The sequence below is a fragment of the Erigeron canadensis genome, chromosome 3 (genome assembly GCF_010389155.1).
Source record: "Erigeron canadensis isolate Cc75 chromosome 3, C_canadensis_v1, whole genome shotgun sequence".
Classification (NCBI taxonomy): domain Eukaryota; kingdom Viridiplantae; phylum Streptophyta; class Magnoliopsida; order Asterales; family Asteraceae; genus Erigeron; species Erigeron canadensis.
The window spans coordinates 25,343,158-25,370,058 of NC_057763.1; the positions used below are offsets into that span (position 1 = coordinate 25,343,158).

A 26,901-nucleotide genomic window follows, 5' to 3' on the forward strand; every position below is an offset into this window, starting at 1 on the left:
TTGGTGGATATGGATGACATTAAGTAGATAAATATTGGATATGAATGTTTAATAGAGTGGTTATGAATGAAAATATGTCATTCATGAATGTGATTAATTATAGATGCAAGTGATATGATGATGCATTCTAAAAAATTTATTGTTATAACATTAAAGTGTCAAAAAATTGTTGGCTATCGCGATAAACAGCGCAAGATCAAAATAGGGTTAGGGTTTGTGTATAATATAAAAATAATATGAAGACAGGTCAAATCTTTCTTTCACTTTTTTTTCATGTCGACCACATATATCATCTCATCGGAAAAAGTCTGGATGTATGGACTTTGCTGCCCTGTGGTGAATGCATGTCGATTATCAGTCATGCAAGTGTAACCATTCAAGTTTAACCATTATGCAATTTAATGCATGTTGAAACATTTGGCTGTATCATCTTCGTGGGTGTGTGTGTAAGGAGATTTAAAGTGATTTAAACAATCATCTTTGCTTAAGCAATAGGCAGAAGAAACATTTGGAAAGTTAATCGAATTCCTTAGGGTTTTACATTCCAACTATACACATACATCATTTGAGAGATAAAAAAGAAGGGAAACAACATCACAATGTAATAAAAAGCGTCCACATAGGGCATTTTACAGTTCTTCGATCTCCATCTACAAAGCAGTTTTGTAGGTGAACGATCGTTGCGTCAGTTGCTGTGTTATTGTTCCTCAATCTTAAATGCTACTTCCAGAGTGTGAGCAACTCAACAATGGCTATGTCAGCGGTTTCTGATCCTTTCTCTACGGGAGCACAATTAACGACATCCATTGCTGCTTCTTTTGCCTTAAAGACATTTGGGCACATCCACGCCTTCAAGGACAGAATTAAAACCTCTAATCATAGAAATAACTATAACTTTCACAATGATGTTTGTCACTTCCACCAAGTGACCAACTCTAGAACCGTTTCGTGAATGAAGCTCTGATACCATGATAAACCTTGTAGGTTATTGTAATTGTTGTGTTATTGAATAGGATTACAAGAGGCTATATTTATATATTAGCAATATTATGGAAACTTAATATATAAAAACTAACCTATGTATTATAGCTGAGTATTAAAGACCATTGGTTGTGTTCTGTTTTAAGCAACTCTGATTTCACATTTTGTAAAAAATGATGTATTATTATAAAAATAACAAAGCTGCGCTATCTTAATAAATATTTTCACCATCTGTAATAAGACAAAATATTTTTATGCTATCACGTAACAATATGTTATGTTAAATCAATTATTTAGAAGAAAAACAAAATTCATCTACTATTATATATTAGTGTTACCTTCAGAATGATCACTTTATCATTTGACATTGTGAAATCAACTGACATATTTGTGAGATATGAGAAAGTAACAATGAAGAATTTTTAATAATTTTTAATTGGAGTCTAAAAGATGTTCACTGTAAAATGAATTAAGGGGCAGTTCCATAGTATCCTTTTTATCATGTGATTAATTGATTGGATGTGAATTATTCTCATCATTTGTTAAAATAAGAGCATTCTCACATAATCACATTTAGATAGGAAGACTGTTTCCAGGTTCTACGTAAATAGTAAAAAGGGATATTCGGTGTTTACATGGGATGAGGATCGAACTTTTGATATCCATCTCTACATGTCAGGGTGTTTACCATTGTCCACTGATCCGAACCATGTTGATTTGTTTCATTTTTACATGCAACAACTAATTTAATATTCAGAGTACTTGTTATGTTACTTTAAAACTTACGAGTTTATTTAATATGATGCTGTAAGACATGAGATTATAATGTGATTCATAATATATATACAAATAAGCATGATGCTTAGTTGAGTTGAAAGATGATGATGATGCCATGAAATGTACATCGTTTGAATATTTGATTTTCTATTTTAGCCTTTTCTTACTAAGATGGAATGAAATGTATAGTTCGTAATATATTAAGTGTTTGGGAAATTTCGAGATAACAAACAAAATAACCGGATATAGTCAATCTTTGAAGGCACGTAATCGCTTTCAGATTGAATCAATTTGGCGGTTCACCCAAACTATTCAATCTGATACAATCAAAGATTAAGAATGTTTTGTGTGTCTGTGTTTGAGAGAACAGAACCAGAGAAAAAGAGAGAAATAAAAGAAGTCACGATCAATTCTAAAAACGGGATATTATTAGGCCCAAAAACTGTCATTAGGCAGTTCATTATTATATTTCGAATTTGGCAAAATTAGTCCCTCGAATTTCAAAAATAAAATTTTCGGAAGATTTTTCACCATAACAATTCGATGGAAATAAAAAATTTCCAAGCTGACCTAGTAGCTCGACCTCAGCCAGGGGCTGCCGCCCCTTGGACCCTGCTCCCAGGGGCGCTGCCCCCGAACCCCCGTACCTTAGGGGCGGGTCATAATAATTTCAAATAGGTGTGCACTCCGCACCACCAATCCTATATGATGTATTATTATGACGTTATTGATCAAACAAGTTAACCCAATTACACTAAAATATCCAACATTAAGTGTGTGTTGTAGCGGGTATGGGTGAAAGACTTGCCCATATTATATATATATATATATATATATATATATTGCTGGTAGAGCAGAGAGAAAAAAATAAAGTTGAACTTTTGATCTGGACCATTGAAATTAGTTTTACAAATCAATCTGGGCTCTTGAAATTAAAAATCTAGATATGGTAACTAATTAATTATACTAAATGTGTAGTTTATATATATATGATAACATGTTTAAGATTTATTTCGTCTTTTTCCTATTTCTCATTTGGCAACGTTTTAATGATTTTTTTTCTTCTCATTTTTAATCCATTTTCAAACATGTCGCTTTTTATAATAATAAAAACTAGCTTAATATTCGATGAGTGACCAGGTTAAACGAATAATTATGTAACTTACAATATACGAAAGTTGCATTGTGGTTAGTTTATCATTATGAGTTAGAAAATAAATTTTAAAATATTAAATTCAACAAAAAAATAAAAACATTTTTTAATTGGTTGGAATAAAAATGTCGTTATTTCCAACCATTTTTAAAACGGGTTGTCAATGTCATTACATAACCATTCATTTCTATTCAGTTTTCACGTACTCTTTATTTTCATTCATTCACTCTCAACCATATGATGGTTGTTCTCAACGGGAAGTTCTCGTCGAAGATGGTGGCTGACGGGATGGGAAGGTTGATGTAGATCTTGATAATTAGACAAAGTTGAGAATGCCACATCTTAGCTATAAAATACCATCATGAGCATAATGATATCAAAAGTGTATTTGTCTTTTTGTTTGTTTAGGTGAAAAAAAAAAGAGGATGGTGAATCTAGTTATGATTAGTGGTAATATTTTGTTATTCAAATGGAAGAGGTAAAATATATAAATGTAATACAAATTATTAAGAGTTTATATTTGAACAACAAGAAAAACTAAAAAAATGATTTTCTAATTAATTAAAAAATATAAAGTGACTTATTTAGGGTAGGGGGGGATATATTATTACTTCAATTTTTAATTAATGTATATAATACGTAAAAGTGTTTTTATTGAGAAAAGTGAACAAGATAGCCGTGAAACCTAAATTTTAAAAGATTTTTAGAGGTTATAAGGATAACTCACCCTACGAGTCTAATCCAAAATTTCACATCCATTATTTTTGTTAGTTTTATATTATTTAGAATATCCATATGTTATTTTATTAATTCAATCATATTTACTGTCATATAGTTTTTTAACATATATTTATTAAGTTTTTTGATTTTAAATTTTACAGATATATAATAATGTTTTAAATTATGTGGTCTATATATATTTTTCTTTTATATAGATAAAATACAATGTAACGTTTAGAAATATACTTAACATGATGTTTTAGTCATCTATAATGTACTTTAAAAGTTTATAGCAAGTTATTATATAATTTAAAATTTTGTATGAAAGAGTAAATAACTTTATATAGAACAACAATTAAAATAAATATAAGTATAATTATCTCTGGTTCGAGTTAATGGGTTCGGAATGCCGGTATATAATTATAATTATAATTTAAAATTTCTCAACCAAAACTCGTAACTCTGTCAGCTCGTTAACAGAAACCCAAGCACTAACCAACAAAACTAAAGTTTACGAGTTAAATAGTTTGGTGGGTTGATTTCAGGTGATATGGTTGGTGGTTGGCAGATTGATTTCAAGTAAATGGGTTGTGAGTTGTCTGATCAAATGAGTTGATGGGTCGATTTATTTTAATTTTTTATATAATTTAAAAATATTTTTGGGTTGACGGGTTGATCTATTAATCCAAAAGGTCAACCCGACCACGACCCAAAAACTCAAGTTGACAGATTACTGGGTCGAGATTTCACAACCCTAACCCAGTTTTTCCAGGTTAGTTTCAAGTCGAATTTCATGTAAGGTCGTGTACATATATAACCGACTTCATATATGTTATACCCAAAAAAATACAAGATTTTTTATTTTAACATATGCCCGTTTTCATAATAAACTTCAATATAATATACTATAAAACATATATTTTTCGCAATGTGTGATATAATACTAATAAATTTAGTTGGTAACCCGGTCACCTACCGGGTATTAATCTAGTTTATAGAGAGGCCAAGACAAGGATCAATGCTTTCAACATTAAAAGGGGTCATTCAAGTCTCCCATCATGACTACCTTGAGTACATCATTAGTCATAGTAAATCAACGATAAAATTACAACATATATAAACATAATACATAAATAGGAAAGGACACGTATGATATAGACAATGATCGAACAATAATAGTCTAACACTAACATCAATTGCGCGCTATATTACAATCTTAATTTATTCACCTATTCTTACTTATATAAAATGCATACATTTGACAGCAAAATTTACCTTCTCTCGAAGTTCAGTTTTGATATACAGTATGCGAATAGAAAAGCAAGAATGAGGGGATGTAGCGCAAGAAGAACGAGTGCAAGTGGTAACTGATCATAATGATACCCAAAGTTATCTCTTAGGAATGCTTCAACAGATTTAGTTTCCCCCAAAACCAAGATCTCCTTCTTCATATTACCGAACTGAGATGTAAGCATCGCATTGAGTGACCATGAAGTAGGAGCAAGATAGTACAACCATTTCCACCAATTTGGAATTTTCTGCAAGAAATTCAAATGTTTTCCACTTTAGAATGTAATGAAGTGTGTCTATTATCAACTTCTGGAAAACTAATTTTAAGGGTCATTATGGACTTACCGGTTCAGGAATTAGAAATCCACCAAACAAGTTTAAGATGGTGTAAAATGCAGACTGTAGAATGGCGGCTACCGGGAAACTTGGTGTCATTGCAACCATGAGCATTCCCAAATAGGTGAAGAACATTAATGTGGACAAGAATGCGTAAAAGTAGCAGAAAACTTTGTAGGCTGACCAATCATACCCAATCATAGGGTATGTGATGCAGAAGAATACAAGTGATTGACCGAAGAGATAAGGGACCTCGATTGTCACCTACAAACATTATTCAAAATATCTCTTTAGCATAAGGGATTCAAATGAAAATGACTTAATTATACCTGTGGACAAGTTGAAAATGACTTATATATACCTGTGCAAGAGCATAAGCCAATGATGCATACATCCCAGAAAATCTTTCACGATATAGAACAGTCCGCTCCATGGAAACATATGGTATGACCGAAGATGAGTTGGTTGTCCCACAAAATAGTACAGCGGCATACATGGAACCAAGAACAGTGAATAAACTCTGCTGGTTATCTCTGTCACATAGATTACAATATTTCAAAAATACGATATAGAGTATGATGATTATCTTTACCAAGAATCCACATCCACTTAAGAAGACAGAAGCCTAGAAACACAAGAAATGCTACTTTAACTTACATTTTTCTCCCTTGATCCCAGAAGAGTAAACCAAAAAAAAATGACGCAAATACCATATGCATCGAACGCATCAAGTTGTATGATGGACTTCTCCAATATGACAGATGTTGTTTCCATAGGCATGCCTTGAACTGACCCCAACCATTTTGTGGGAAACGCGTCAGAAAATACAACTCTTTTGAACCAGGAGGCGGTCTACTTAATGTGTATACAAGGTTTTTATTGCTCCTAAAATCGTAAAAAAACAAAAACAATAAAGTGATGAAGGATGGGCTTGTAAATAGCTCGTTACCATGATTTTATTTTGTCAACAAGATTGGGAGTTGAAGGTGGAACTTACTGATACAAAGTTGAGGTAGCATAGATCTGTCCAAAATCAATTCCAAGTTGAGCTTCCACTGATGGCGAAGTAACTTCTAGCATCCATGTCGCTGGATTATAGTTGTCTTTAATCTTTGGCACCCCAGAAATCCTCTGTAATAATTTTAATGCAAATGTAAGATAATAATTGTAAATTACAACATAATAATCATAAAAGTTGGATACTACGCACATGTATATGTAAAGTTTTGCATTAGCTCTTAAGATGACTAACCTCAAAGTATTCGATGACCTTACATGAGTTCTGACCTAGTGGCCCACAATAGATCATGCTTCCGCCATTTTTCAATAGGATTAACTGCAGGAAAAAGGATATGGCATTATATGAGATTGCATTGTTACCTTTATAGAGCATGGAGTAACTGCAGGAACATTGTTACCTCATCAAAGGCCTCAAATATGTCAATGCTTGGTTGGTGAATGGTGCAAACAATTGTTCTTCCTGTCTCAACAATATTCTTTGCAGCCCGCATGACAATGGCAGCTGATCTGGCATCCAGTCCAGTTGTAGGTTCATCCATGAAAATAATGGAGGGATTAGCAACAACTTCCACAGCAATTGTGAGCCGCTTACGTTGTTCTGTTGATAGACCACTAACTCCCGGAATGCCAACCAAGGAATCTTTTATGGAATATAGCTCAACTGTTTCCAGAATTTCTTCTATGAATTTCTGTACATGACATCAAAATAAGTTACGCAAAAATGAATACCAAAAAGATGTCTATGCTAATATGCTAAAAATGCATCACATACGTATTTTGTTTTTGAATCAATTTCAGGATGGAGGCGAAGCCAAGCAGAAAATACGACTGATTCTTCGACTGTAATCTGGGGAGAGTGTACATCAGTTTGTTCACAGTAACCTGAAATCCTAGCAAAGGTATCTTGGACTTTAGAATACCCCCCGATTTTAATCTCTCCTTCAATAATGCCACTGGTTTTTCTTCCAGAAAGAACATCAAGAAGCGTCGTTTTTCCAGCACCACTTACACCCATCAATGCTGTAAGAACACCAGGTCTAAATGCCCCTGTGATATCACGAAGTAACTGAAGTCTTTTCCCAGTGAAGCCATGTCCTTGCATTTCCTGATATCAAATGAGAAGGACAACATACTCATTCAGATATAGATACCATAATCTGCTGACCATACAAAATTTATATAAGAGGGTTATGACCAATTACCGGTGGAGGCTCCACATGGTACTGTAGATCTTGAAAGGTTATCGTGAGCGGCTCAAAAGGTAACACCAATTTTCCTGTAAGATGAGAGGATTCATGAGTATCTCCTAACATACAACAGACACCCGTTTGAATAAAGAACGGATTCCATGTTGCATTTTATATATAACTGAAAATGGAAACAAAAATGCGATATGAAGAAAAAATCTTAACCTTTGTAAGGTTCCTGGACAATATTATTTGAACTTTTATGCTTCTGAGTGTCGTGTTTAGACCTTTCACTTTTATGTACTTCGGATAGCTTTTCCTTTGAAATAATGGCATGCATACTAGGAGCTGAAGTAGCAAAACGGAGACATGACATGCTTTATGTTCAAATTGACATCTATAACTGATTAACTGATAATAAAAAGATGGGGTTACCCTTAAAGTAGCTTAAAGCCAATATGAAGCCTATGTTGAAAAGTAGTGCAAAACCAAGAATGGCACCAAGTGATATCCAGTAATAGTATCCTTCAAAGTCTAACCCGCGACTTTTTAGTGTTTGTATACCTATCGTCGTATTTGTAGCCGTCATCTGCTTGGAAGTGTTTTTAAAGAATGAATGACATACCAGTGATGGAAATGTATTCACAAAACCTATCTTTATAGATTTACCTTGTTCCATCGGGGGGAAAGAAATTCATTAACCGCAAGACCTATTTCAGCATATGAAAGGGGACAAACCCAAAATCCCCACTTTAACCAACCAGGCATTGAAGCTGCAACAAGTTTCCATTTCTTTTAGTTAGTCATATAAGTTTTTAAATTTAGAAGTGATATATAAAGAAGAAAAGAAATAAAGGGAACATACAGTGTGGTATAATGAAGCCACCAAACAACAACAGAAACAATATTGATATACTTGCCGCAGTTGTAGAAGCAACCACAGTTTGAAAGACTGATGCCAATAATCGGAACAAAGATATTGACGTGAAGTGTGTCGCAAAAAAAATCATTAGTTGGCGGAAAAACCTATAATCCATATTGTAAGAGCTTTTTAGATGAAATGTGTTAGTATAAAATTCAACAGAACGATGGAAAGGTTTATCAGATGTTCACCTTCCGGGTTCAGGGCTATATCCAATAACATAATAAGTGAGGCCTGTCCAAATAGCGGCTTCCAAGATTGACAATGGTATCTTAAGAATTGATGCAGGAATAGCATATGCCCAAGCAGGGTAGAAGTACATATCCCTCTGTTTGTAGAAAATTGGAAGTCTTGCAAGTGTCATAGCCGACTCTGGGAACCCTTCGGCTACAAGAATTATGAGTGCATAAAAGAGTGAACCAAGATAATAATTTGCATCAGTGATATCAACCTTCAATCTAGTTCGCAAAAATACAGTCATTGTGATCACTGCCATTATGATGAGCTGCAAAAAAATAATCCCACATAATTAGATGTTCGGTAAATGGCCTATAAAAACACTCTCCATAACAGTAAAAACGACTTTAAAGAAGGTGGAATTAAAATACCTGGATTGTTTTGAAAATGTATAGAAAAGAATTCCTTTTCATCAGGAGAATTTCCCTAGACATGCAAGCTTTAAAAAGAGCCCATTTAGAAAGAGAATACACATTGAAAGAAATAGCATTCTCATGGCTTTGTGTTCTGATGAAGGGTTCGGATATTTTGTCATTTACTTGTTTCCCCAAATTCGATTCCTTATATTTCATTGATAAGGTGTCCACCGAGACATAACTATATGCTTCTTTATTTCGGCACCAGTAAGTTGCTTGATCTTTTTTTGACACAATCTGTGAACAAGTTCTTCTTGCATAAGAACTCAAAAAGTTTGAAGAGACCTTTTATAAACATATGGTGGCATTACCTCTTGGAGGAAGTCCGCTATGCCTTTTCTCTCGGGACATTTAAAGCCAAGAACCTCAAAATACTCTAGAACATTACTACGGGGCCCATGATACACGATCATCCCTTCGGCCATCAACATAATGTCATCAAAGAGATCAAATGCTTCTGGTGCTGGCTGAAGAAGTGAAATGAGTACAGAAGCATCTGTTATATGTGCCAACTGCTGAAGGCAAGAAATTATCTGATACGTAGTCGAGCTGTCTAGGCCATTTGATATTTCATCCATAAATAAAGCTTTTGTGGGACCAACAATCATCTCCCCTGCAAAGAACCATAGACGTTAGGTTCTATGTATATGAAGCTAGCAGTTATAAGTTTAGTTATTGATATAGTAGACTAATTCACTAATATACGCAAAACTTACCTGTAGTCAATCTTTTCTTCTGACCACCGGAGATTCCTCTCCTCATGGCATCCCCAAACATTGTATCAGCACATATATCAAGGCCTAGAATCTGCAATAACATGATAGTTAAAGAAAATGATGCCTATCCTAATATGATACAATATGTAAGCTCGCATAAGCTAAAATAACTACTCCTATTACCTTCAGGATGTAGTTTGTCTGAAGAGTAGTCTTTTGTCCTTCAACGGAGATTGCCTGAGAAAAATACGTGGCGGAGTACGGCATTACAGATCACTAAAGGAAACAATGCGAGCATGTGATATGTTGATATTATCTTTGAACAAATCATATATTATTAAACTCCTTTTGGATGACTAAAAGGCAATTTTGATGATGACAAATAATCATTCGGCAGTATAATAACTCATAGTGCATCATCCTATGATAATAATGAATTAGTCACAAATCACAAGAAGTTATTATATTGGTCGAGATTAATTTTAAGAATAGTAAATGCCGACTTCCAACTGCCATATGATTGCATTATTCTAAGCTTTATAAGCAAGACTACAGAAGTTTTATGAATTTACAGCTAAAGAGCTAAAGGGATTCTTGTGAGTTACTAATAATAATGTAGAATACAACGAATAACAGTAATCGATATTTACCTTCATAAATATATCTATATCTGGATCTGGAATGATCCTACCTTCTTTCTCCCTCCTGTTAACCTCCATCATAATCTCTTCATGAGTAGAAAACAGTTACCAATCAGTTCTCGAATCATCAAAGATTAACATTTCACATTCATAATTCATAAAACTTTTTTATGTTTGTGCACGAAGTAAGTAGGCATACCTGCACGGCTTCCAGTACCCTGACAACGGGCCGAGAAATCTAGTGTTTCCCTCACTGTCATTTCAGGGATATGCAAATCATTTTGGCTAATATATGCAGAAGTTTTCTGAGGGACAAATTCTTCTAGTTTGTATCCATTGTATGAAATTTCACCACTAATCTGTTATATATATTGAATGAAAAACTGATTAGTGAGTGAAAGAAAAAAACAATTTCCCAACATTGCTGTAAAAATAATGTGGTCTATTTAACTAATTTCGGTCCTTTGGTTAGCCAACTTTACCAGCCAAAATTTTATGTTTTGTTGAATCAATCACACACCTTTCTTTATATATAGAGACAAATATAGTCGAACAATTCATTCCAATGATATACAATGCTTATATAATCAGTAAAGAAAATGGCAGTTTCAAACCTTAAGAGATTTGCTAAGGTTCCCAGAAAGTGCTTTCAACAATGTGGTCTTTCCACACCCCGGAGGACCAAGAAGCAGAGTCATCCTGAAATGATAACAAAATTACTACACTAATAAATAAAGCCAGAAAAAGCTTGAAATGTCTCTTGAATCCTACCTTCCTGGTTTAATGACACCAGTGACATCGTTTATAATGGTTATCTTAGCGCGTTTAGACTTCAAACCAGGTACCATGACAATCCCCTGTCGCACAAAAAAAACGATCGAAATATTACCAATAAAGCAACAAGTATCACCAATAGATCAAACCCACTAACTCAATCACCAGATACTTTCAATTCAATTATAGGTCATCGGCGGCGACTGACACAATTGATAGCCCTGGTTATCTACTGATTTCATTTTGAGTAATTTATTACATAAAACTTGTGGCTTTAGTTTGAATAATTGTGCTAACACTATAAAGTTGTTAAATCAGATAGGGCCAATATATAAACATTAACAAGGTAAGTTTCAAAAGATAGAATTCTATTACATTCAATTATCTTGTTAACTGGAAAATAACTCGACCCATGATAACTTTACATGTTTTCAGTTAACATAACCACATGTGTGAGATCTATGGTTCATTTTAAGGGTCACATTTAGATACTTACCAAAAGAAAACTTTGCAAAGATTTCCAGAGAGTTGGGAGGGGCTTTCCATGAACGACTTCACACTCAGCTTCTACACGAAGATTATTATATCTCACCTCCACAGAGGGCAATTTCACACCAACTCTATCAAAACAGATTGATAGATAAGCTTACTTTTAGATCATCAAATTATCTTTGTAATTATAATTGAAAGGAAAACAAATAGTATTGATTACTAAAAAAAACAAAAAAACAAAAACCTTACTTATCTGTTCGTTTTCTAAGTTTCTGCAACAACTGAAGGTTATCATTCTCAATGTGTTTGATGAGCTTCTCAATAAACATGTGCCTCTCAGGAGGAAGGAGTTTTGTGACATCTACCACCTTCTTTCCTAATATAACACCATCTCCATTTTCTTCATCAAATAAAGACGATATCAAACGTTCAAAGGTTGGTAATCTATCGATTGCAGCCCACTCTAGAAGAAGATTCTTGTCTGTCTCATGATCTTGGTCGTTGTTCGCACAATTTACATCCAAATTAGCATGCAAACTAGACGTACGACGACGAAATGATGACCTTAAACTTCTTCCTATTTCTGACAATTCATTTCTAAATGACTCGATTTCTTCTGACCCAACTAGTTGAGCCATATTGACTGGCTCTCTATATCTTTGTACTTTAATTTAGAGCAAAATGTATATACAGAGCAGTTATATTTATACCAATATATAGAGGACTTTCTTCCTACATATATATACACACACATACAACTCACATATACATATAATAGAGGACTTTCTTCCTATATGTATACACACAGACACACACAACAGACACTGACATATACATATATAGGGGACTTTATTTCTTTATATTATATACACACACACACACACACACACATGTTACATACAACTCACATATACATATAATAAAAGACTTTCTTCCTTCATATAACAGACACTGACACATTTATACATATAATAGGAGGACTTTCTTTCTTCATAGGATGCTAAATCATGCATTACGCATTAATATGTCAGATAGATTTTTTTTTAATGAAGGTGATGTACGTACTATTATTAGTTTGAAACAAGTGTATGAGTGTATATATATATACATAACAACGTTTGTGTATGTGAGATAGATAGTTCTGCTACGTGGTCAATTGTCATGACATATGTAAAGAGAGTTGACTTTTTTTTCCTACTTACGTTAATTAAAGTCAATTTGCCAGCGTAAAATACTCTTTACCAAAAAAATAGTAAATAATAAATGTGAGTATATGCTAAAGAATGCTCTAGGTTGCTATCTTGAGAAATTGATTAAGCACACCTGTTTAGAGCTTTTACCAGCAGGTTTGTTCATGATGTTTGTAGCTCCAGCTTAATTATGGCTCCGAACGTCGCATTTTTTTAAAGGTTTGGATATCTGGCCCAGAGAGAAAAACATGTTGGAATATACCAGTGTATCAGGTGCTTTCTTTAAGAATATGCGAGAACCAGCAAGGCCAGTAGTGTCACTATTGAGTATCTGTGGGAAGATGATGCATATTTGGTGTTTGATAGGAATAATGAAGCAGTTATCAGGGATGGTCATTGTCGGTACATCTTTTAATGGTGCAAGAAAGTGGCATAACAAACAATTGGAACCTGTAATTGACGTTGTCAACCAGGTTATTTGGGTTCTACCTCATGCTGCAATTCCTTGTCGCAATCCATGTTACATTGCCACATTAGGTGGTGGAATATGCATAAGATAGTCAATTTTCGTACAGCTCACAGAATACATGAAGAAAATCCTTTATATTTTAGAGTGATTGACAATCACTTTAATGGAATACTTGAACAACAGCTGCAGATACCTTTAATATTGAACTTGCCAAATTTCCAAGATCACCTTGACCAAACCAATATCCCTGTTCAAGTTTTGAAGAAAGTTAGAGTGTAATTCAGGATTACAAATTTGTTAGTTTCAGATATCTAATGTATCTGTATTGTATCCCTGCAATTCCTTTTCTGTATATTATCCAACCCTTGCAAAATACCATATTGATCATTTGACATAGCAACAAAAAAAAAAAGATAACTGAAGCATGAACAAACTACTTTGATTCATTTTCTTTTAGCAGATATCGGATCATTTGATTTATAAGGGGTAATCAACTAAAACAAAAGTGACAACACAAGTTTGGATATGAAAAGGATAACATAATTCAACTAGTCAACAGAAAAGTTACAATGCATAAAAACAACCATCAATTACAGACACTGCTACAGTGTAAAATTTTTCAATTGTCATAAACTAGTAAGAAATCTAAGGATGGAAAGTTGAGCTACATTTGGGAGGCTGGGCGGACATCACATAAGCAAATACACATGATAACCCTCCGGAAAAAAAGACTCTGCAGAGGTCGTCAAGCAGTTCGCAGTGGCGGAGAAACCAATATGACACCATCTCCTCTCACAAAAAGAAAAGGAACTGTTCGCCTAGTGCTCTGCAATCAGAACCCAGAAAAGATTTTCAATAACAAGTACAACAAGCAAACAAATAAATCAAACAGCAATGATCGCTTATACAAGGCAGTTCCCGAAAACACAATCAGAAAAACTGATGCTAAACAAGGTATAATTTATGCCAACCACCATTCAGGTTTTGTTTGAAACTTGTAAATGTAACAAATCAGAAACAAGAAAATTAGATGCCACATCCTTATAGCTATATTATTAGTTCAAAGTGTTGAAAAGCAACAACTTGACCATTTCTTTGTATTTCTTTAAAAGTGATGCTTTCATGTACAATAAAGAGCCGCTCTCTAGATCAGAGAAAACGTCGAATACGTTGGTTTTTTGGGGTTTCTCCCAATAAATAGAAGCTAGTTTACCGACAAACAGAAATTACGATATATTAAAGATACTCAAAGGATCACACGAAAACCCAGTGCATATGCTAGCAACAACATAAGACGATTCAAAATGCAAGAACTACAATAACATACCCGGACAATCTCTTCATAAGTTTCGTCGTCAATCTCCACAGTTGTCACAATCTCTTCCACATCCCCGAGAATCATGTTCAAGTGCTGATCATAAGCCTGCATGATTTGAACAGCATCAATCAAAGGACACATAAGTACTCAAAAGCATCAAATGTTTAAAAAAACGATATACAATAAAACAAAAAATAAAATACACTACTTGATTGATAATATTACACAAAAAAGACTGAGGAGCAACGTAATCAAGAGAATAAAGTAATCAGATTTTACTTCATTATAAATCCAAGAATTCTAATCGTAGCATTACAACATGTACCGGAATGCTATAGCTGCACCCTACATAACCCACCGATTACTTAACTAATAGATATCGACATTTCAACTGGTCCAAAGAAGAAATCGTACAATGCACATAGCCTTTGTTTTTCTGTTCCACATTTCTATCTTCTGTACAAAGTTATAATCAATGTGATACACGTTTATTTTACCAACACATCAATTTCTTAACTATAAATAAAAACAAAACCCAGTGTTTTTAACCAGATTAATGCAATTTTCATAACCAGTTTTAGTGTTATGCATCATAAATATCCTATTTCACTACATTAATCCTCTCTATTATGCGGGTTCAAAAACTTCAATAGGTCCACATGAGACTACCCCAACATGACCACGTGAGATGTAAACTATGTAAGTAAGTCTAACGTAGCAGCCCGCTCATATGGTGACCCAACCAACTAATCCACCGTCGCCAAGAAACTTTTATTATCAAATGGGTTCCTTCTCGACTCCGGTGGAAAATTACCCCAGAATACTTTTCAAATTCCCCGATATCCGGAACCAACTAAACTAGACATTAAAAGCAAACTACTATCCTATCAATAGCCTATATCCAAACAGGCAATTATTTCCTTTAAATATTTTTTCTTTCATTAAAAAGCCTCTAACTTTAAGCTTCTAAAACCCTTAACCAAACACACCCTAAAAGGCTAAAACTTAATAGTCCAGAAAACCTAGTTTTTAGCCCTCAATTATCAATTTCACAAAAAACATATAATAATAATAATAATAATAATAATAATAATAATAATAATAATAATAATAATAATAATAATAATAATAATAATAATAATAACTAAATTGCTGGATATACATACAGTCATACAGTCATAACAATTACAATACAATTACTATCAAATACTTGAAAAAATAATATGCAAAATTAGGGTTTTATTATAAAAAAAAGGGAATTAATTAGGGTTTAATTACATGAAGCTTGCCGCGAAGTTCACGATCGGAACGAAGCTTGACGTAAATACGTTCGTCAAGGCTGAGCCGAATCAGATCCAATGGCTCCTTTACTGCACTTTCCTCTTCACTCGCCATTCTGCTGTGTGTGTGTGTTTTCAATGTGAGTGTGTGGGTTTGAGTGGGTTTTGGGGGTTTTGTACTTGTAATATTGCGATAGTGTATTAGATTTAACCTTTTTACCTAATTTTTTTAACTGAACAAAAATCTATTTGTACTTACTCCTTAGTCATTTTTGTGTAATATCAAATGTTTAACAAACTAGATTAAACCCGCAAATTATGCGGGACTCACTAAATTAAAATCAATTGATAATTACATTATTATTCATATTTTATGATAATATAAAAAATAGTCAATTTATAACTGATGCAAATAATAAAATTATAATTTATAAATATATAATATATACTTATCAAATATGTTAAAGCATGACTAATAAAACGTAAATATTTATTAATCATAAAACTCTTTTTCTATAATCTATATATATTAAATATAATATAAAACACAATCTCATTTAAAACAATGATCATTATATTTTTATTTTTTTTAGAACGGCACAATGATAATTATCATTGAATTAATAAAAAGATGCGGTCTAAAGCATATATAAACATCTTTGCGCTCATATATTATCAAAATAAGGAATCTTAGTTATATGAAAGATAAGTTACAGATATAGATTTAAATATCAAAAATATATGTGTGAAATTGATAAAGTAAATATCTAATTTAACATTGATAATATAATCGGTTAGGAAAATATTAAATGTAATTATCAATATAATCTAGTTTTATATTATATTAAAGTATATTATATTCCATGTATAAAGATAATTAAATACAAAGGATTATAGAGAGATAAGTTACAAAGATCGACAATATATTATCAATTTTTTTCTATTAGTTTTAATATTCAATGAATATCTACCGAAGTTTGTAAAATATAAACAAATTTTAAGTTAGATCAAGTGGTTTATGCATAATATTAAAAGTTAAAGGTCATGAGTTCTAATCTTGTATTTGGCTTTCACGTATGAAAATGATGACGTGGCAAATGAAGTGCCACATGAACATCAAAAAACATAAATGTAAATGTCAATATATTAAAAAAACATTAAAATTATTAGAAAATGACACCTAAGAAAAAAGCCTAGTGGGCACAAAAAAAAAGTGTCACCTAGGAAAAAATCTATCATCTCTTAGTTATATAGAGATTACATTATCAAAATTCAAAAAAGATAAAAGTAGTTTACTTTTATGCAAACTAGACTGCCCGCACAATACAGCGGTGGTGGGGTAGTGATGGCGAAGGTGGTGGTGGTGACGGTGGTGGGGCGGCAGTGGGGACGGTGATGGGGGCGACGATTATGGTGAATGTAAAAATAGTTGATGTTAAAGGTGGTATTGTAGTTATTTTAAATGTTGGAGATCTATACTGTAAGTTATTTCATTAAGGGTATTATAGGTTTATTAGATGGAGATGTTTAAATTAGTGAATAAAAAAGAAATGTATTTTTGGGTTTTCAAATATGGAAAGTTTAAAAACAGAGAAAAGGTGGTTTATTTTATTAAGAGTTTTTTCCAAATTAGTATAATGGGTAAAATTATTACCAAAATAGTATAGTTTTAAAAAGATTTACCATTATGGGTTAAACTTAATTTTATATTATATCTATTATATCTAAAAATAAGTAAAAGATCCTTAATCACTGATTAAAAGATTACCGCGTTTACTTTCATGTAATCCTATATTTTTATTTTATGTACATGTATCTTATTTTTGTAGGAACAATATATGATTTTACTTAACTTAATATACACAAAGCTAGAAGGTCATTATTTTTTATTTTTTTTTTAACTTTTGGATGGTTAAGTTCATCAAATTACAATCAAACTAAACAAATCGTTTATTTCAATCTTATATATACAACTTTTTTTTAAAAAAAAAAATTAATATCTCATTATATACTAACTATTATTTATCACATTTTGAGGTTAATAATCACTAGTAAGTATATTTTTATGTATAGATGAAACACTTACATCAAATTAACAGTTGATTTTTAGTGTATTTTTTATTACGAATATGTTCAATTAACAAACAACATCCCGACTAGTTTATTACGAATATGTTCATGATTTGAAATACTTTCTTTTAATTTTTCAACTTAATAAGTATAATAATATTAAATTAGATATAACCATAAATTTTTTGAAATTATACTAATTTGGTAAATAATTTTATACTAATTTGGAAATAAAACACAAAATAGATTTGAAAATTATACTAGTTTAGTAAATATTTGGGAAACTACACTAATTTGGTAAATAAAATTTTTCATTACAATAGTTTAATAAAAAACTCATCATGTCATTAAAATTTTTCAACTTTTAAGTTATTTAAAAATTCATTCACAACCTAAGATATGTATTTCCTTAAATAATTTAGTTGACATCATCTAAACGTCACTAAATAACTGTGTGTTCGGATGAACACTTTTGGGACACGTAGGAGAGTTCATTAGCCACGGTTGGGTTTTCAGGTTTAACTCAACGGTTCATGTAAAATTTTGGATGACATGTCAAAATACGTTAGCATTTAATGGAAATCAATAGATGATTAACGGATGAAACTAACGATATTGTCTTTATTGGTTGATATTTTAAAATATACTTCTTTTAATAATCAAATGTAAATACGCTTTTTTTTATTAGGAGTTTTAGGTATGTTCGTTATTTTTTATTCATTTAACCCATTTACTTAAAATGACAATACAACACAATTGCTAGTATACTTTTATTTGCTCATTAATTTTTTGAGTTTGACCAATGAATCAGATATCAAACATTATTAATAAAACAAATAACTTTTTTTTTTTTCATTTTTATACTTTTTTACAAAACACACGTTTAATTACAAAAGTTGTTATCGCGGTTCTTAGTCAAACTTGCTTTATAGTGTTGTACAATACAACATCATAAAACACATGTGATGGTGTACATCCAAAAATTGGTGGTGTATGGATCACTTCCCTTTTCATAATCATTTCCACTCTAAATTTTTTAAATCTTTACAATATACATCTTTACTGGGTAAAAGTGTACCAAAAAACGTTCATCCCTTAAACTTTGTTAAAACTATGTCAATTTTATCAACTTTATCATTTAAACATGTCATTTGTAAAATAACTTGATTTAAGTTGAGTTGTAGGTAATTAAAAGTAGAGGGACTGCTATTGTTCAAAAGTAAAAGATTAAAGCTGAGGGACTTGAATGGTAAAGAAGGAAATAAGAGGGACTAAAGTGAAGATTGAAGATGCTATATAAACGAGCCTTTGGATCGATTTAGGGTTAACAAACAAACCCCATTCTGTTGCTGCGTTTTTCTTATCGATCATATTCTTCCATATAAAATACATATTCATATATATATATATATATATATATATATATATATATATATATTCTGTTATTTTTTGTAATAATCATCCTGATGATTACTTGATTCTGGTTTGTAATAATATCTCTAAAACACTTTATTAATAATTCATAATAATCATTCGGTTAATTCATATTTGTTGAAGTATTTCTGGTATGGTTATTGATTTTTTCAAACTTTATACATTTCTTGACGTTAAACCCATTCACATGCCTCCTACACGAGGATATATTGGTCAATTCATTTTCATCGTATTTTCTAATACCATATATTATTTTCATCACTTACACCATTTCATCTTTTTCATTTATAATTTTCTATAAATGTTTGACATCGTTTTTAGTCAAATAAAATAACTTCAAAAAAGAATACCATACGTAGATAATCATTCTATTGGTGTAAGTTAAAGAACCCATACATTATGGACAACAAATCCTTACAGGATATAATAATTCTATAAGTTTTTATGTTTACAAGGACCTTTGCTTGAATATCAGGATTACTGGAAAGACTAAGCCAAGTAAACATCATATGCTCACTCTAATGAATAAATAGGATAGCTACTAACTCACCTCGATTAATGGTCACCATGATGTCGGAGGCAAGCCTAGAACTGTAGATATAGGCCTCTATTTAAGTAAGCGATATCATTGTGTGAGCATGTTATTTGCTTTGTTCCTTCAAATATTATCTAATGACCAAGTTACAGATTTATTACGTAGTTTATTAATGGAATATTCTACATATATTATCCCGCTTTTTCTTTTCATTCTTTGTTATAAAAAAACTCTCCTAGTTTATACTACATATAAAAAAAAACCCACTCTTAATCTACTAAATGCTTGACCAACATAGAAATTGGAATTCTATATCATTTCATTTTTCACTTGATTTTCTTTTCTTAGCTTCTTAAAATCTTTGTTTCTAAACCCCTCTCCATCATAATCTATTTCACTTTCAAAATCTTCTAAATTAACTAACTTTTCATTCATATTATCATTACATGCCAATCTATGTATCCCACCTGTTCAACATCTCAATAGATGTTCAAGTTAAACGGATGTATGTCATTTAAATTGTGTCGCGACACTATATTTTTAATGTTATAAGCTCTTATCATACGTTTTTGTAATTTACGTGTATCTTTATGTATGTATCAATGTAATACGTGCATTTGAGTTTGGGTCTTTAGGACGCAAACATAACTTACAAGAAACAAACAAAAACTTCGACCCCGAATAATACGGGAGGTATTCAACTAGTTAAGAAATAGAGAGAGTTGAAAGGAGGGGCCTTATGTTACAAATTTATTTTTTTATGACAAATAGTGATAAAATACAAACACACGAGAGTTTTTTGTAATTTACTTTTTAACCCGACCCGACACATCAATTGGAACCCGAATAAAAAAAGATCCGACTATATACGTATATGTTTTCTTTCTCTTCAAGAAGCCTAATTTTCTGTATTTATATCCAATAAACAAAAGCCCATCTTTTCACTCTCAAACAACAATAATGGCGACACCAATGGCTGAAGATACAAGCTTTGAAGACGATCAGCTTGCACCAATGTCCACCGAAGATATTCAGAGGGCTTCTCGTCTTCTTGACAATGAAATACGCATCCTCAAGGTCCTTACTTTTTCCGATCTACTACTTATATATAATATATGTATATGTATGTATAGTTTATTGATATATATTTTGTGGGTATGATTTAAACAGGAAGAATTGCAAAGGAACAATCTTGAATTGGACTCTTTTAAAGATAAAATAAGAGAGAATCAAGAAAAGATTAAATTGAACAAACAACTTCCTTATTTGGTTGGCAATATTGTTGAGGTACTCCTTTTTTATTATTGTTATTTTTATTACTGTATTATTACTATGTTGTTAAATGATTTTTTTTTATATATATATTTCTTAAAACCCTAGTTTGTAAATATATTTGTTTTTAGGTTTGATATGTATTTGTGATGATATAAAGTTAGGGAATTGATAAAATATTGAAAAGTAGAGAACTTTATATAAGGTTTACTTATTTTAATAAATTGGAAAAGTTGCAGCTTAATTTTCGATATATGGGTATGAGCTGGTTCAGATAATATATGTTATCGAATGGTGTTATGGTAAGGCATAAGCTCCAGGAAGGAGGCAGAAAAATGCCGGAGTTTGGTTCGTTATATAAGTTTGTAATGCTTGTGTAATGTGTATATTATTAGTCAGTTCATAACTAAACTTGCACTAACATTACACAAAATTTACCATAAAAGTATGCTAAAAGATCAGAAAGTATTTAGGCTGTGTGGGTTCGGATGATCCCACTTAGATGCTCATTGTATAGTATCTCTGTCTATAAGCTTATGGGCTATTTTTATGAATAACATAAAACTAAGTTAAGGTTAATTGTTGACATAAGCTTTTAGCCCAACACTCTATTAGGTTGTCGTTTTTGAAAAATGTAATATCTGGAAATACTTGCAAACAAAGCCATTTTGGGTTCTTAGATGTTTTTGACTGCCAGGGTCCAGTTAGAAAAATGTTTATGCACTCATGTCAATAGTTTATGTGAAATATTGGAGCGATAACAATTGTGAATTAGAGTAAAAAGCTTCTATTTTTTTTATTTATTTTTTAATCAAAAACCTCGTGTATTCTGCACATCTTGACTTCTTGTGCATCAAATGCTTCTAATCTGAATCTAGATTTTTGGGATGCAACATATTATATTGGATTAGCTTAAAGGGCATCAGGGAATAGTAGCGTAATATTCAACATGCATCTTCATATTGGTCAAAAATACATGTACAAGCGTGTAGTGTCAATAAATAAAAGTCTGTTTGCCATATACGGAAGAATCTTTCAAAGTGGATTGTTGGTTCATTTCATTAAGTTACTAATTGATTTTAAGGTTTAGTAGACCTTAGTAAGATGTATCAGATGTTTCCTAGTATTTGGACATAGTTTTAATTTTACATCCTAAATTTTTTTCTTCCAAGCATCTAATTTGCCTTATGTTACTATATGTATATTTGAGCACAACAGATACTGGAGATGAATCCCGAGGATGAAGCAGAGGAAGACGGAGCCAACATTGACTTGGACTCACAAAGGAAGGGTAAATGTGTTGTGCTAAAAACATCTACTCGCCAGGTAAGACACATCGACACAGTGCACCATGCATGCCATTCATCTAATTATTAAATTTCAAGATTTGTGTGTTCTGGTGAACTGGTGTATATGGCTTTGTACTGTCTGTCTAGCTAGAAGTTTAAATCTTTGCTCTCCTAATTCGTATTATTCATAGGTTTAGATTGTTTTTAACATGTTTAAATTGTTATTTTTGTAATAATATTGTTTTTGTGATCACATTCAATGCTTTAATAATTTTTTGGGTCAACCCGACCCAACCTTTGATTATACTTACTATCAAAACTTTCCATTTAAATCTGAGTTGCTTTTATCTGTTTGCCCAATCGCTAATCCTCACACTTCTGTTTTCTGCAGACAATTTTCTTGCCTGTGGTTGGCCTTGTGGACCCAGATAAGCTGAAGCCTGGTGATTTGGTTGGTGTGAACAAAGACAGTTACTTGATATTGGACACCTTGCCATCTGAGTATGATTCTCGAGTCAAGGCCATGGAGGTTGATGAAAAACCAACTGAAGATTATAACGACATTGGAGGCCTTGAGAAACAGGCGAGCTTTTCTTCTTTTTACAGTAACTGAAATTACACCACAGAATGATGTTATCTAGGTTCTGATATGCCGCTTGGATTCTTTTCTATTTGACAGATACAAGAGCTGGTAGAGGCTATAGTTTTGCCAATGACCCATAAAGAGCGGTTCCAAAATCTAGGTGTCCGTCCACCAAAAGGTGTGCTCTTATATGGCCCCCCAGGAACTGGGAAAACTTTAATGGCCCGTGCATGTGCTGCACAAACAAATGCCACTTTTCTGAAGCTAGCAGGACCCCAGCTTGTTCAGGTAGCTATTACATGAACGGATTAAATATATACAGTATAAGTTTTGGTAATGATAACTACGTTTTGTCATTCAATCATGAGTCTAAACCATGACCATGTTGGTAGATGTTTATTGGTGACGGTGCAAAGCTTGTCCGTGATGCATTTCAACTGGCAAAAGAGAAATCTCCTTGCATTATTTTCATTGATGAGATTGATGCTATTGGTACAAAACGGTTTGACAGGTATGCATGCCACTTTTCCTTCTGCGATATCTTCTCCAAGAAGACCGTTTGTAGTAAATAGTTTCAAGTTGTGCATAGAAAATACTTATATAGCTATCGTATATGTTACTTTCCTCTTGATACATGTTCATGTGAGTGCAGTGAAGTTAGTGGCGATAGGGAGGTGCAGCGAACTATGTTAGAACTACTTAATCAGTTGGATGGTTTCAGCAGTGATGACCGGATTAAGGTACTTCTTTTAATTAAGCTGACCATTTTTAGTATAGGTTCCAGTTTCTATCATTTACTTTTGAATGGGTCCGTGTGGGTAGTGTTTTCGAATCTCTAGGTTAAAAGTGGGCTGAACAAGTCAAAAGTGACCCAACGTGTATTTTGAATGCATGAAACGTCTTAAAACATTTTATTCAGAAAGCTAGTTTAATACAGACATACAGTCACATAAATTCTGATCTCTCACTTTCACACAACGCTCTAAATAATTCGGAAAACAATGAAGTGTGACTCGTATGAAATAGGGGGCTCCTAATAAATATTATGAAATGAATCATAATTTCAATGATCATTTTCGCTGATTTGGGGAGGCTGAGCACCCGCCAGACCCCGCCTTGGCTCCGCCCCTGTTTACTTTTTCTTATTTTTTTTTTGTCTTTCTACAATCCCTTTGCATGTCATTGGATTATTCATATGTTCTCCTTTAAAGCAAAGACAGTAAAAGGTGATAAAAACAACAGCTTGTAGCTTACAGCTTTATTCATGTGGAAACTGCAGGTGATAGCAGCAACAAATCGGGCTGATATTTTAGATCCTGCCCTCATGCGTTCTGGACGGTTGGATCGTAAGATTGAGTTTCCTCATCCTACTGAAGAAGCAAGGGCCCGAATCATGCAGGTGTGCCTTTACAGATGATCTTTTATTTTATTAATATATATCTGTGGAATTATGAATTGTTAACCATTGTTATGTATTGCAGATTCATTCCCGTAAGATGAATGTTCACCCAGATGTGAACTTTGAAGAGCTGGCTCGATCTACAGATGATTTCAATGGGGCACAATTGAAAGCTGTTTGTGTGGAAGCAGGCATGCTAGCTCTTCGCCGTGATGCCACAGAGGTACTATTAAAAAATAATTGTTACCTGCTAACTTGAAAGCTTATTTTGCATTTTTTAAATTTTTTGAGCAGAGACATATATGCATATTACCACCTAATATATACACCAAATGTCCTGAGTGAGACTTTAACCCACAACCTCTAGGCTGATAGGTCACTCCAATGCTGCTAGACCAAAGTTCTTCTGGTAGTTTATTTTCTGGAAATAAAAAAGTGCTTTTACTAGATTTAATGCTATAGTTCACATGCGACTATTTTGCCTAGTACTACGCATGCACATTTGTAAGTTTAGTGGTGAAACTTAAAACAACAGTTATTTAAATAACATGTGCAGAATGAAAGTTAAATCTTGCTGCTGAGAAGGAGCCTTCACAATAAAAGATGATAGAGATAGACATAGTTATGGTTAAATTCGCTGAGTATTCTTAGGGCTGTCAATAGTTAAATCAATCCAAGTTACCTTTTTACTTCTAAGTTTGTAATTGGACTGGGTTGATTTGGGTTGTGTACGGTTATGAGCCAGAAAAGAAGTTTCACTAAAAGGGAATGTGTTTAGCCGGTTGTGGTTTTGATTTTAACTATTTTTTCATGTGTACTACATTCTGAATCATTTTATTCAGAGGTATAATATGATATAATCTCTTTCTAGAAATAGGAAAGATTCGTTGCCACCCCTGCTAACTTGTTTTGACCGGTGCTAGAATGACCTGTTATGCCCGCCCAACTTGCCACCATACTTATACTTCTTAGTTGTTCCTTTAATGACCGAAGTGTAACTAGCTGTTTCCTGTGAGTGAAAACTGAAACAAGATTCGTTTATTCCAGGTAAACCATGAAGACTTTAATGAAGGAATCATCCAAGTTCAGGCTAAGAAGAAAGCAAGCTTAAATTACTATGCTTAAAAAGGTGGCATCGTATTGTACTTTACAGTTTCAAGCGATTGGATATTTTTTCTAATGATTTTCGTCATGTTAGATTTACGTACTTCCACACCTCCATATTTCCTAGAACATATTTTGTTTTCTTTACTTTCTTCTGATATTGATGAAAATTTGAACCGTATCATTAACAAATTTACTCGTATAGTTTGTTTGGATAGTGTGTGTTTTCCTTCTATTTGTGTCAGATTTGCTATTAGGGCTACCTGTTGTTAGCTTGCTCCATTTTTTAAAACGTTGTTTTATGTGCCCAGTTCAGAACATAGTATTGTCAATGTTGCCAACCAAATGGGTTATACACTGGATGGCCGGCCACTGTTGGATAGGCATTTACTTCCCACAGTTTTAACCCATTTGGTACTGCATACAAGAACACTTCTTTGGATAGGCATCAACCCAACTTGCCAGCCCGATTCAACTTGTACTCCAAAATAGCTCGCATCAACCTAAACTCGGGCTGGCAAGTTGGGTTGTCCCACACTCCCACTAACAGCTTCTTGTTCACTATGACAATGACAATTTTCTTAAAAGTAGTTTTCTGAACAGTTTTTATTGCCTTTCAAAATAGGTACCACATACAAGAACACTTCTTTTTAGTAATAATCTTCAAAGATACTAAACAAAATCAGGCTTTTATTGGCATCAAACCAATTGACCTGTTTCTCTTTACCTATTTTGTATATGGCCCGTTTTAGTTAAACTACACCTAATTTGATTCATTCATAAGTAATTGGGTCAGAATTGCTAACGTGTATATGCATGGGTTGTTTTTGGTATGTAGTTAAATAAGTTTCATGTGAACTCATACGACAGATCCCATTGGTCATTGTGTGTCTTGATTAAGCACCTGTTTAACAAGGATGTTACCAAATAACCAACTTGTAGTTACATGTATCTATACTGATCATGTTGGAAGAATCAGGTTGCATATAAAGTATTTCTGTCGAGTCTTAATAGGTAAACTTGCAAATGCCAGTGAGTCAGATAACGGGTCAACATAGTTCGTGATGAAGCAGGATATTTTTAAGTTAAAGTTGAGCTGGGCAGGCTCAGGTTGGGTTGGCACAGGTCCATTTTAACAATTTTCTTACAAGTAGTCTTCTCGATCCTTTTTTATTCCGTCTTAAGAAATAGGTAATGAATACAAAAGCACCTTTCTTTGGTAATAGTCTCAATTATCAAACAAATCAGCTTAGGTGGTTGCCTTATAAAAACAGACTTTTAGTGACTATAAACCTC

General features: G+C 32.8%; 3 protein-coding genes across 5 annotated transcripts; 1 reads left to right on the plus strand and 2 right to left on the minus strand.

Annotated features, from left to right (window-relative positions):
- Positions 1-4,654: 4,654 nt before the first annotated feature.
- On the minus strand, positions 4,655-12,300 carry LOC122591318 (pleiotropic drug resistance protein 3-like). 3 transcript variants are annotated; one of them, XM_043763575.1, is made up of 24 exons: positions 11,912-12,300; positions 11,667-11,790; positions 11,168-11,253; positions 11,011-11,095; positions 10,596-10,755; positions 10,406-10,482; positions 9,939-9,992; positions 9,756-9,846; positions 9,351-9,652; positions 8,995-9,276; positions 8,578-8,891; positions 8,330-8,490; positions 8,134-8,237; positions 7,900-8,053; positions 7,723-7,812; positions 7,480-7,580; positions 7,050-7,382; positions 6,676-6,966; positions 6,510-6,593; positions 6,255-6,388; positions 5,915-6,142; positions 5,619-5,790; positions 5,267-5,521; positions 4,655-5,169 (listed from the first exon to the last, which is right to left on the minus strand). In XM_043763575.1, exons 1-24 carry the CDS (start codon positions 12,298-12,300, stop codon positions 4,903-4,905), a joined length of 4,338 nt encoding a protein of 1,445 aa, XP_043619510.1. In that variant the 3' UTR covers positions 4,655-4,902. The 3 variants fall into 3 exon arrangements, with proteins under 3 accessions (XP_043619510.1, XP_043619509.1, XP_043619508.1); XM_043763574.1 differs by having other exon boundaries at positions 7,480-7,583; XM_043763573.1 differs by having other exon boundaries at positions 7,480-7,553; positions 7,690-7,812.
- Positions 12,301-13,839: 1,539 nt separating this feature from the next.
- On the minus strand, positions 13,840-16,081 carry LOC122593598 (sm-like protein LSM3B). The gene is made up of 3 exons (XM_043766028.1): positions 15,918-16,081; positions 14,649-14,744; positions 13,840-14,147 (listed from the first exon to the last, which is right to left on the minus strand). Exons 1-3 carry the CDS (start codon positions 16,032-16,034, stop codon positions 14,067-14,069), a joined length of 294 nt encoding a protein of 97 aa, XP_043621963.1. The 5' UTR covers positions 16,035-16,081; the 3' UTR covers positions 13,840-14,066.
- A 4,774-nt stretch (positions 16,082-20,855) lies between these two features.
- LOC122591095 (26S proteasome regulatory subunit 6A homolog) lies at positions 20,856-25,822 on the plus strand. The gene is made up of 10 exons (XM_043763298.1): positions 20,856-21,035; positions 21,129-21,245; positions 22,449-22,556; positions 22,911-23,102; positions 23,199-23,390; positions 23,495-23,613; positions 23,755-23,842; positions 24,382-24,501; positions 24,584-24,724; positions 25,549-25,822. The coding sequence occupies exons 1-10, from the start codon at positions 20,919-20,921 to the stop codon at positions 25,624-25,626; spliced, it is 1,272 nt and encodes a 423-aa protein (XP_043619233.1). The 5' UTR covers positions 20,856-20,918; the 3' UTR covers positions 25,627-25,822.
- The last annotated feature ends 1,079 nt before the right edge of the window (positions 25,823-26,901 follow it).

Bases quoted from the DNA above. Each gene is read 5' to 3' on its own strand.
- LOC122593598 (XM_043766028.1), bottom strand. From the start codon at position 16,034: ATGGCGAGTGAAGAGGAAAGTGCAGTAAAGGAGCCATTGGATCTGATT. The intron at 14,745-15,917 runs GTAATTAAACCC...CAAATCATGCAG, and splicing joins AACTTCGCGGCAAGCTTCAT to GCTTATGATCAGCACTTGAA. The intron at 14,148-14,648 runs GTATGTTATTGT...TTCTGATTGCAG, and splicing joins CTTATGAAGAGATTGTCCGG to AGCACTAGGCGAACAGTTCC.
- LOC122591318 (XM_043763573.1), bottom strand. From the start codon at position 12,300: ATGGCTCAACTAGTTGGGTCAGAAGAAATCGAGTCATTTAGAAATGAA. The intron at 9,277-9,350 runs GTAATGCCACCA...ACTTGTTCACAG, and splicing joins TAGCGGACTTCCTCCAAGAG to ATTGTGTCAAAAAAAGATCA. The intron at 7,554-7,689 runs GTTAAGATTTTT...CTCATCTTACAG, and splicing joins TGTCCAGGAACCTTACAAAG to GAAAATTGGTGTTACCTTTT.
- LOC122591095 (XM_043763298.1), top strand. From the start codon at position 20,919: ATGGCGACACCAATGGCTGAAGATACAAGCTTTGAAGACGATCAGCTT. The intron at 21,246-22,448 runs GTACTCCTTTTT...TGAGCACAACAG, and splicing joins TGGTTGGCAATATTGTTGAG to ATACTGGAGATGAATCCCGA. The intron at 23,391-23,494 runs GTAGCTATTACA...CCATGTTGGTAG, and splicing joins CAGGACCCCAGCTTGTTCAG to ATGTTTATTGGTGACGGTGC.